Source organism: Rosa rugosa, chromosome 7, assembly GCF_958449725.1.
Source record: "Rosa rugosa chromosome 7, drRosRugo1.1, whole genome shotgun sequence".
NCBI lineage: Eukaryota > Viridiplantae > Streptophyta > Magnoliopsida > Rosales > Rosaceae > Rosa > Rosa rugosa.
The window spans coordinates 7,898,982-7,911,252 of record NC_084826.1 but is presented as its reverse complement, the minus strand read 5'-3'; the positions used below and the strand labels follow the sequence as shown (position 1 = coordinate 7,911,252).

General features: G+C 35.6%; 1 protein-coding gene across 1 annotated transcript; it reads left to right on the top strand.

Annotated features, from left to right (window-relative positions):
- Positions 1-9,662: 9,662 nt before the first annotated feature.
- Positions 9,663-11,862, top strand: LOC133723685 (cationic peroxidase 1-like). Its single transcript, XM_062150562.1, has 4 exons — positions 9,663-10,000; positions 10,794-10,985; positions 11,080-11,245; positions 11,348-11,862. The coding sequence occupies exons 1-4, from the start codon at positions 9,791-9,793 to the stop codon at positions 11,731-11,733; spliced, it is 954 nt and encodes a 317-aa protein (XP_062006546.1). The 5' UTR covers positions 9,663-9,790; the 3' UTR covers positions 11,734-11,862.
- Positions 11,863-12,271: the final 409 nt, after the last annotated feature.

Sequence of the window (12,271 nt, the reverse complement as noted above, 5' to 3'; positions counted from 1 at the left end):
GATGACAGAGTTGGGAAGAGATTAATTGGGAGTAATGGTATACTCAAAAGCTAGTAGCTTGATGAGGATGAATGGAGTTAAGGACTTTCCAAAATGAAAGCGAATTTGGGTTCTGACCACAGGCAAGGATATAACAAAGGGTAGAAAAGATGTGGTGAAAGAATAAGAGAGGGTGGAGATTATATATAGTGGCAGAGACACAAAGCTTGCTGATAAATGAGGGATTTTAGAAATTCAAACTCAAAGCTCAAACTTTTCAGTCAAAGCTGGAGCCTTGAAGGTGTCAGCTAGGTATACTTATGGACTGAGATATGCTGCAATTCCAGCCTCGAAGTTCAAACTTTCGGGTCAAAGATATCAATATTAGATGCCTTGTACTTGGTAGCTGGGGTTCATCAGTTTTGAACCCTGATATGATTCTCTCTATACATACATGGACCACTAAGCAGCTGACAATCATTACAGATGTGTTTGGTTAACGTGTGTTACAAGAAAAGATTTAAAAAAAAAATTAGTATGAACCAGTTACAAATTCCTCGTATGAACTTCATACCAAACTAGTATCTAAGCTAGCATGGATACCTGGCCTCTGTGCTTGTCTTTTATCTTTTTCTCTTCTAGACATAAATATCACAAAGTTGGGAAAAGCACAGCAAATTAATGGGCAATAAACGTGTAATTGTTCATATAGAAGTAAATGATCTGGACAACTGTGGCAAACAAGTTCCAACTTCTTATGATTAGTAGACCTTATAGGCTGGATTGATTTTTAACATCTCTATATTAGATAGATGATACCTTCTCTTTTCATATACATACATGCATTGACAAGTTGGTAAATCTGCACACAATTTTTTTTTTTTTTTTTTACCATTTCCAGATACCATTCAAACTCATCTTATATATCTGTATTCGCAGCTTGATGCATGTTTGTGCAATTAGTATTTAGTAGGGAGAAAATTATATATGTAAGCTTAGTTTTCCACCTTTTCCTTGGTTTTGTTAGACTGCTAAGTGTTAAGTGAAAGTACTGCAGATCTTGTGCTCTGGCTTCATTGACTCTGCAGATCTTCTGCAAAAGCTGAGTACTAGAACTTGATCCCAAAAAATAAGATGAGAAAGAGACATATACCTACATAGACAATTGAGAATCCTAGCTTTCAATATCATTGGGTTGGTGTAGCTTTTTATAACTTTCATGCTTGCCTCACTCGAAGAATATTTCTTTTCTATGTATGATTTTTGACAGACTGAACTTTAAACTAATTATTTACACGTCAAAATGCGACTTCTGGATACCAGCTGGCCTTTTACAAGGACTAATTCTTTCCACAATATTAGATTGTTGAATAGTTCTCATATATGTTCCAAGTTCTAGTAGTCATTAGAATACTACAAGTCTAAACTTACCTGAAATCCTTCTTCAAAATTTTGGGCTGCTATGGCCCGAGACGCCATTTGCCTATGTGATATTTAGTTTTAAATTTTGATTTGGTTATCCTCTTGACTAAAACTATGTTATCTGAACTTTAGAAAATTGAACCTTTTTCTCAGTAGAAGTGGAGGTGATACATGGGAATTAACAGAGTATTTCTTCCCTTAAAGACTTACAGGCATAGAAAAAGATTCAAAAGATAGGGGCTTTCCCAGATTCAATAGCAGGCATATGACTTGCTTGATGTGTAAAATTAGAGGCCGTAGGCTGATATTCAGAGACCAATGGACCAAACAAAATTTGATTTGATCTCTGAAAATCAGAAAAGGCCAATAATTCTAACACAAAAGTAAAGCAAAACACTCTCTTGGCTTTTGAACTTGCCAAAAGATACATGCCATTTTGAGCACCACGTAACTAGAATCCTAACTTATTACTCCATAATCGATCGTAATCTACTGAGAGTTGATCCAAATGGAGTATTAAGTTAGGATCACAAGTTAGCTGGTGCGGTAGCATGAACTGTAAGAAATGGAAGTTTGATTTACTAGCTAGCTAGGTTTCTAATCTGAGCCGAGTTAACATGCCATCATGTTTTATCACTAGGTAACTGGCATCATAGCTCAACACTCCATACTCATATGAGGGAGCTTAAGATCAAGCTCTATGCGCCAATGGAGTATTAAGCTAGGATGACAAGTTAACTTGTGCTTTGGCATGAAAAACGAAAGTTTGCCTTACTAGGGTTGGAATGGGAGAAAAGGTAGTCAGAAGCTAACTTATATAGGGGAGGCCAAAGCCTCTTCAAGATTAGAATGAAGGGTTTCGAAATTCAAACCCAGATATTATCATTTCTCAGTCAAAGCATGCACTACTTGTGAAGATCTCTGTTGCAGAAGTAGTACGGAATCTCTGTTGTAGAAGGAATAAAAGCAAAGTAGAAGTTCTCCAGTCAATTCTCATTGAATTATTACGGTCTTAATTGGCAGAAAAGATTGCAGATCAGAGTTCCCTGCAAACTGTGAAGAGAGTGAAGACAAACCTAAACGTACTGATTCGCTTATCTTCCCTGGAAAACCATAGCAAATTAATGTTGAAACCATTAATTAAAACGATCTTTGAGCACTTAGTGGGAAAAGTGACCTCACTTAGTAGTTGGCAGCAACACTCAAGAAAACCTACTGCACCTCATGTGAACAAGTTAGTAGTAAACTACTTGTATTGCAATTAACCTTAGTCTCAAGAATTACCGAAAATTCTAAGGTGCACTTGACTTACTGATGCTTCAGGTTACCTGATATTATTTTAGGCGTCATTGGTGTCATCCTAATTTCTTAGCCTGTTACAAGGCTCTAATTAGTATTTTAGGGAAATTAAATACAAAACTGTGTATTTATTCTCCAGGTAAAAAAGAAGAATAACAAGTTTTTATTTATTTATTTATTATTATTATTATTTTTTTATCAAAAGATAACTTCATTCATGATGAAAATGGTTACAATGAATAGAGTGCAAAGGAGCACTACCAAACTAGCAATAAGGCATAGGTAGAAAGCACCCTTGCCACTTTAGACTTCTGACTAAAAGTCTATACTGACAGACTGATGGAGCCACAAAGGCCCCGACTCCAAACAAAGTAAAGGCTGACTAAGTTTTAAGGTCTTTGGCAAGACGATGGGCAACTTTATTGCCATCCCGACTTACATTTACAAAATGCCAACTACAAACTGAAAAAGACTTCACTAAAGACTTGACTTCATCTAAGATATGACCCTCAAAACTGAGATCATCACTCTCAACTTGCAAAGCACTAATGACATTTAAAGCATCACCTTCAACCTCCAGATTTCTAAACCCAACATGAAGAATAACAAGTTAAAAATTATAAACTATAAGCTAATTATAGTTCATGCCACGTGAAAAATAGACCCCATAAGTTTCTCAAAAAAAGTAAAAATAAAAAAATTTCCTTAAAATCATGATTTTTACCCAAAACTGTTGGACTATAGCACATGATATTTAGCCAAAATCGCATGTTCTTATTTTTTCACCAAAATTTTTCCACCCACAAATATAAACTGACGAAATTCAAAAATCATAACACTATTTTTATTACGATTTTTCAAAGAAAACAATAAAATCATAATAAAATTTGTTCTAAATTTCGGTGTCGTCAATTGGAACACGTTCTAAAAATCATGCTCGAGCTTACCGTACAAGATAATTTCAAGAAAAAATAGTTTTAACAAAGGTTAATATGTTTCGGCATGCCATTGCATTCCACAGGTGCCCAAATGCCACTTCCTACATGTCAAATTCAAACCATGCACAGTCACATTTCTATTTAAATTTTCATGCTTCTTCATCTCACAATTGAATTGGTAAAACACGATTTTTTGAATCTATTTCAATTAACAGAATATAAAAATATTTAACACATCTTTTGAACGATTTTTTAAAGTAAAAAATTTATAAAAAAATAAAATAAAAATTGTTCGATATTTCAGTAGTCCGTAAGTTTAGGCATATACTCTAAAAATTATACTCTACCAAATGTTAAGTTTATAACAACATGAACTTCATAAAATGACTTTGTGACTATATATTTCGCTCTAGTTGCAAAATTATATATAAGCCTACTCTCTTTCTAAACTACTTCAACACTACCCTCACTCACAGATCATCAACTCTCCATTCTCTAACTCTATCCCTGGTGATCTCGTATTTGATTTTGCATCTGTGGGTAATATCAACGAGGTCATGATGTTTATGAAGGTTGCCTATTTATTATCCTTTGGTCTTCATGGTTTCCTTTGGAATCACACTTGAAGACTAAGACTTCCATGCATAGCGCATCAGTCCTTAATTATCATCTCCCTGCATACCATCATCAGTTTTGTGCATCTGCTGATTTGCTCCATGGTGCTTTCGGTTTTGGACTTTTGGTCATCCTGTTCGTGTATCAAGGGTTCTTTGGCGGCTGTGATTCAGTTCATGGTGCTTTGGTGTTTTCAGTTGTTGTGAAAGTACTAGATGGAACTAATTATGAGCAATATTTTATCTCAATGAATTTAACTAAAGAAAATTCGATAACACGACACGAAGATTTGCTAACGCAGTGTAAACCTCTCCACTGAGGAAACTTCACTGCGTGGCTTTTAACGTAGCCAACACGAGAAGAACAATCCAATAATAAACACAAGAGTTTACAGAACACAAGTAGTGTTGTTCATAACAAACACTTTCTCTTAGCAACAAATGCTAACTTGTTTTACAACCGTTCTAACTCTTAATTCAACATTCTAGACAATCAATCTTCGATCTTCCTTTCACTCAATTGAATCACCGATCTTGAGAGTGAATGAGGAAAATTATGCAATCTCACACATGAAACAAGTAAGGAGGGTTTTTAGAAAAACGATTTGAACAAAAAACCTAGTTCAATAGAAAATAATTTCTACACTCAAAAACCCCACACAAACTGTAGTTTTGAAACCTTTTTATAAGGGAGAATAACTCCCCCTCAATCAAATCTTTTCTTAATAATTAATCAAGATAAACAAGGAAAGGTTTAAAACAGTTTTTGAATATGCAATCGACAATTACCTAAACAAGATCTCAAATTGATATGCATGTTAAAAACCACTTTAATGCATAAGAGATTTATTGATTCAATACAACGATATGCATATCAATTTAGAATTAAACCAACTAATATGGAATAAATGCACATTAAACTCAAGATCAGTGATTCAATTTGGCTTGATCTTTTCTTCAAGACCCGATCTTGTGCACTTTCTCTTTGTTTTTCTTGAGGCTCCGGTTTCCTTGTTGAAATGGGAAATCATGTGTTGAATGGCAATGGGCCAATATACTTACATGTTGTGTTCGTTTTCACTGCTTATGGGACCACATCTGTGTGCTTTGTTTTAGTTGTTTGTTGGTGGTACTCTTTTCTCGGTTCAGAAATTTTTTTCATTGGTTTTTATTCGAGCAAGGTCTTAACGAGGCCACCACATTTTGTGTATTTTCAACCAAGCCGCTTATAGGGTAGGTTTTAGAGGAGAGCTGAAGACATAACTATAAGTATGTATTTTCATGAAAGTTCCAAACATCGCGGCTAGTTAATTAGTAGTGAATGCGCTTTTGTTTTCTGACTTTCATATTAAGCTATTGGGTGTCATTTTTGATACTCCCATACTTATATCATATTGTACTTGTATCTCATGTGAATAAAAAATTCACATTCACCTCTAAAAAAAAAAAAAAAAAAACAAAAGGTTACAAAATAAATAACTTTCCTCTTAAATTTTTTTCCTTATAATCCCTATTTCACCCTTGTACAAAAACTTACTTATAGACCAAAGAAAGAAAACGAATCCACACCTACCAGCAACCCAACCCATTGCGCCGATGATGATAGAGGAGGAACCGCCAGCCTCTAAAGAGCAGGATCATGGGTCACCGACCGCCTTCTTGCCATGCGTTATCTCTCAGTGTGCTTAGAGCGAAGCGGAGAACGAAAATCAATTTATTCAAGCCTAGCCTTCCTTTAACCAGAAAATGAAATGACGGCCTATAGGATATACAAAATTTCAAAATCTAGATGAGGTATACGGTTACCAAATTAGGAGGTATGAGAAAAGCCCCCCAAAATAACTTGAGTCAATGGACGATTTTGTATTCTCTTCAACTCCATAGTCTATTAATTCCACCTTCAAAGTGAAAACACTCTAATCAGAACTAGATGAATATATAGATGATCACCTTTACTTTAAACCCAAGAAATGAAAAACAATCACCGAAGTTGATCATGAAACAAGTAGGGGCATACGTACAGTTGCAAAATTTAGAACAAAGGAACTCCAAACTTGCAATTTCACCTAAACATGGGGACCAAAAATTCAAATCTTCCTATAATTATAGTTAATGTTATTGAACCCTATTTGTTTTCTAGCTAATACCGCGTGTTTGATTAGAAATTGTAGCATTAATCATGATCTGTCCCGACGTCTAAAGTCTAGACAGGGAGAAATGTTGGTTTCTTTGCTCACTATAATATGTACGTCTTTCACACTGGAGGTCAGTATGAACAATTTTAGATTTTTAGATACTTATACAACTTTTTTTTTTTTTTTTTTTGAGAAAAGATACTTATACAACTAGTTAGAATGATATTTTGTCCTCCCGTGCATCGTCTAATACTCCAAAATATAATGTGAGAAAAGTACCGACTTTGAAGAAGCTACTGCACCATCTAATTCAACTCCTATCTATTATTTTTAGGACGTATATATATCTCTGTCGCCATGGCCTAAGGGCCTAATTAATTGGTTACTTCTAAGAATTTTACTAGCCTAGCTAAGTTTTGCTTTGGATGTGTAGTATATATCTATCTGTTTCCGATCTTAATTATTATTATACATTGTTCAAATGTTTCATATTTCTTTGCTGACTGCTTCTGTTAACTTATTTCTTAAGCGTAATTAGTACGTTTTAAACTTACATTTGAATTGGCGCACCATTCTCGATCATTAGACCACCCTCACAATGACACTTTCAATACATGCATACAGCTAACATCCAATAAGGTGATGCGGACATACAGCTTACCAAGATTAAGCCAGTCACTGAGCGAACAAAAGCAATAAGATAACAAAACTATGAAGGTTTTACACAGGATTTTCAAACCAAATGTGTTCCTTTAATTTGTGTGATCCTTGGACTTTCAAAAAGTCTTCTCTAGAAATCGACCTTTACCAAACCAATGTTATAATAGACAACTCGATCTGGATTAGATCAATTAGCTTAATCATAATTACATGCTTGCTAGTTAAGCAAATCACGTATACGTATTTGAACTTCAATCATTTCCATGCATGAAACACAATCATCACAGACAGAATCTGATCGTAATCCACTGTAAAAGATGTAGCTAGCTAGCTTTTAAACAAATCAAAGTCAGTTTTAAGCGTGTGGACCTTGTTTGGTATCAAAAAGAGCAAAAATGTCAAATAATCCCACTACATAAGCGAAGCGACACACTTCTCTTTCTGGAAAATTAGAGAGTCGGAAGACAAAAGAAGGCCAAAAGCAAAAGAAAAATGCCTTGAGATCGAACATGCATGGATCTACGATGTTAAACGTTGCTCTCACGCATGACGTATAATCATAAACTAATTAATTTGACTTGACCAGATTGATCAAAGACTCGGTAAGAGCTTTTCGAGGACTTTTGAAACATAATTAAATGATTGTTAGAAAACTCATCACAAAAGTATATATGTCATCTAACGAAAAACTCATCACAAAAGTATAGTATACAGTTAAACCGGCCTTTTCTTAATGCAATAAAAGAAGAAAAGGAAAACGACATGTTATGTTATGATTGTTATCAAACATATCTATTGACATCTCATCCATTGCCTTTTACTTTCATTCGTGAGTAAGTTAGTTATAGGAGACTTTTTCATGCCAACGTATATATATAGCCAGGATGTATCCCACAGTTTTTTTGAATATAATTTTAAAAAATAAGACTTTTGTAGTGTGCATGTTTTGATTTATATAAAGCACTAATTAATATTATCATAAGGTTAGTCCAAGCGCCGAGGGAGAATAAAAAAAAAATTGAAATGATAAGGCATACGGACTTAATCTAGAAATAGTACCACCCTGATCTTATTGATCACCAATCTTCCAATCCTAATGTTCTAGCTCATACTTCTATATTAACTAGAAAAGTAGAAGCCTTTGGAATCTCTATAACATATCATCTCAACTTATGTGGCTCAAAGGAAAACTAGAAGTCTCTTAGCATTATCCACATGCACCGATGCACAGAGATTTCTGTCTCTAACTAATTGACTTCGTTTACATCCGAGTCATAAACTTCTTTAGGCTTTATTAAAGTTACCGACTTTAAAAACGTACAAAACCAGCATGGTTTTTGCTAAACCAAAAGCACAATTCCCGGATCCTCTCCTTGATTAGATTTCCTCCTTTGTTGTCCTTGACTTTTAATTTGATCCGTAGATTCGAAATCTAAAGGGTTAATAATCGTCCACATCAGCATCAGACTATTAAACTCCCAAAAGCAAGATTTCCAATGCTAAACGGACGTTTATTTCCTTTTATTCCCGTCCCAAAAAAAAAAAAACTTTCAATCAACGTCAATACCAACCTAATAGCTATGGTTTCTGGGCTTGGTTTAGTCCATCTATTTCTAGTCGCCTATTCTCCATTCTCTTTTTCACTCTTGTTGTTTTTCTAAAATCTGAATCTATCATCTGAAAAACTTTCACTTCTCAAACGTAGAGATCTGTACGATAATTTTATTTCTCTCAGATTGGCACGCGGTGGGGGAAGAAAGCGATGGAAGTGGATGACGAGATTCATTCACCTGCGGCGGGTGGTAATCTCATTTTGGGATTTTGGGTGGGTTTGCTGGCGAAATTTTATTGAGATGTTTTGGGGCCAAATGGGTTTAGGGAGGGTTTGATTCCTCAAGTTCCCAAAACACTAATTCTCAGTACTTTCATATTCTATGCTTTGCAATGCAATACTCGTAAGACAATTGATGTAAGAGACATCTATCAAGTGGACGATTGTCTAATGAAATGGACATACTGATAAGAGAATTAAAGTCTTGAGATTTTGTCTATGAATTGCAGTTTGCTGCAAATGGGTATATTGAGGCTGGTCATAAAAGAGGTGGGGATTTCAATCCTCGTTTGGTCTATACTCTCATTTTCTCTGGGTATTTTAATTCGCTGTACCCGGCAATGGGTTGAAATCTGAATGTGGAAGCAAGAGATGAAGACGAGAAAGATGGGGAAGGAAAAAAAAAAAAAGATTTATTTGTAAACGGCGTTTATATTTTGCTATGCATTTAATGCATATTTTGCTGATGTGGAGTTTTAACGGCCCTTGGATATGTAATCTACGGCTGAGGTTAAAAGCCAAGAATAATCACCAACCAAGGAGAGCATCCGGATCCCCTTCAGTTTTTCATTACAGAAATCTCTGAAAATGTCGAAGATCAATACTAATATAAAAAGAATCATGATCGATGAAAACCGCGTTTACCTTCCCCGGCCAGCAGTTTCTTCTTTTGTTTTTTTTTCCTTTTCACTACCTATATGATATTCTTCTGCTTGCAAAGTTGACTACTAGAAGCTTTACTCTTCTATTTCTAAACGCAACGCTCCAATGATAATACGTATAGAACAGTCTCTGGCTATAAATATATAGGTTCGATCTGATGATGCCATAACCAAGCACTAACTAAGCCAAAGTCTTCTTCTTCCTATACCCATTTTTCTCGTCCCCCTCTCTCGAAACCCATCAGTAGTCATGGATAGTCCCACAAATTTTAAAGTCTCCTTGTCCTTCCTTTTGCTTCTAGTCGGAATAGCTTCTGCTCAGTTGTCCTCTACTTTCTATTCAAGCTCATGTCCCAACGCTCTCTCCACCATCAAATCAGCCGTGGACTCGGCCGTTTCAAGCGAGGCTCGCATGGGAGCCTCCTTGCTCCGCCTCCATTTTCATGATTGCTTTGTTAATGCAAGTCTCTTCTCGATCCTTATATAGTTCATCACTTCCTTCACTTAATTATATTCTCATGCATTCTGTGCGTGCGTGTTCATGTGCATAGTAGTAATGCATGCATAAGAGTCCTTATTATACATAATATTAACGTGACATCATCACAAGAGACGACCCAACCAATTAAAGAGCTTTCTATGCTCATCTTTGGTTGTAAATCTTTATAGGTTTCTATGGTATTACTACATACTCCGAATTTTGTTCGTAATTAAATTTTATCAAATAGTAAATATATATAGTGGTTAAGGTACGTATATTTTTTGTTCCAAACTATCTAGCTTTGTTGATTGTTGTTGACAAACTCAATCTGTCCCTCTCTTTTGCGCGCTTTGACTCTCCACGGACGCGTTGCTTTTGGAACTACTTACTAAGATATGTAAACACGTACACAATAATATATAAACACTTATACAATAATATATATATATATATATATATATATATAGTTTTTCTTTGCTAAAGATTCGTTCATTGATTTAATCAAGTTCGATACCTTAACGATCCTCAATTTAATTAAAAATTTACATAAATGATTTATACATTAAGACCTAAAAATTAAATGATTAAAATGTAATTATGTGATTGAAAAGTAGTCAAAATATAAAAATCCGTTCCTTAGACCTCCTTATATATATACACACACACACAAAAGCACCCCCCTCAAATCATGCACGCATATTTATAGCCTTCTAGGTTCTGTTTTAGGTCAAAAGGTGACAATCAGTTTTGAATAACATGTGTTTGAAAACAGGGATGCGATGCTTCGGTACTGTTGGATGACACGGCCAATTTCACTGGCGAGAAGACTGCCGGCCCTAATGCTAATTCTTTGAGGGGATTCGACGTAGTCGACACCATTAAAACGCAACTAGAGAGTCTCTGCCCCGGTGTCGTCTCTTGTGCTGACATATTGGCCGTCGCTGCTAGAGACTCCGTTGTCGCCGTAAGCGAAAAATTAACCCCAGCTAACTCATTGATTTGTTTTGTTCATATATACATCAAGTCAAATTTCATGACATAATGAATTCTCAAATCAGTTGAATGGACCTAGCTGGACAGTGCAATTGGGGAGAAGAGACTCCACCGACGCGAGTTTAAGTGCTGCTAATACCAACCTTCCAGCTCCTACCTTGAATCTTAGTGCCCTAATTACTTCTTTCTCAAACAAAGGTTTCAATGCCAATGAACTGGTGGCTCTCTCAGGTTGATTTTAATCATTCACAGTTGATTTGGCAGTATTTTTGAAAACATTTGTCTAGTCAATTTAACCTCACAAGTATTTACTGTGTATTCTTGTTTGGTTAGGGTCTCATACAATTGGGCAAGCAAGGTGCACAACTTTTAGGGCAAGGCTTTACAATGAAGCCAACATAAACTCCTCATTCGCAACATCGCTACAAGCAAATTGTCCCAGCAGTGGTGGTGATGACACCCTTTCCCCGCTTGATGTCACAACTCCAAACACGTTTGACAATGCTTACTTCAATAACTTGGTGAGCCAAAAGGGTCTGTTGCACTCCGATCAACAACTCTTTAACGGCGGTTCCACGGACTCTCAGGTGAATGCCTATATTAGCAACCCAGGAAGTTTCAGCACGGACTTTGCCAACGCTATGGTGAAGATGGGAAACCTTAGCCCTCTCACGGGCACCGACGGTCAGATTAGGACCGATTGTAAGAAGGTCAACTGAGTTTATAGGACTAGATTGAGCTCGGTTGTTTCCGAGCGTCTATTTAGCCCTTGTAACCAATCAAAACATTTTGCTAGTGAATTTGGACATGTAGATGAATTCCACTAATAAAAAAAACATTTGTCTCGAGTTTGTTCACTTCATTTGATTCTTGCACTGATAGAGTAGCTTATAAATTCGCTAGTTATATCATTGATCTCGATGTTTAATCTAAGTGGTTTACACATGTTTCAGACTTCATTCTGATATCTTCTTATACGATTCTAATCGTGTATGTTCAATAAAAAAAATTTGTGTCCTTCAAAAAAATGATTCTTTGGTCATTCTTTTTTTCAGGGGAATATAATAATATAAAAATCATAGTTACAATTGACGTCATAAAATAATTACCAATGTATCTTTTCACCAAGGAAGCAGAGTAAAATTCTTCTAGAACAATGACTGATGGCAGTATCTTGAGCCTAAAGATAGTGTATCGGTGTATCCTGATGGGAGAATGATGTTGGTAGCTTGATCCTAAAGACAAATATTTTTCCTT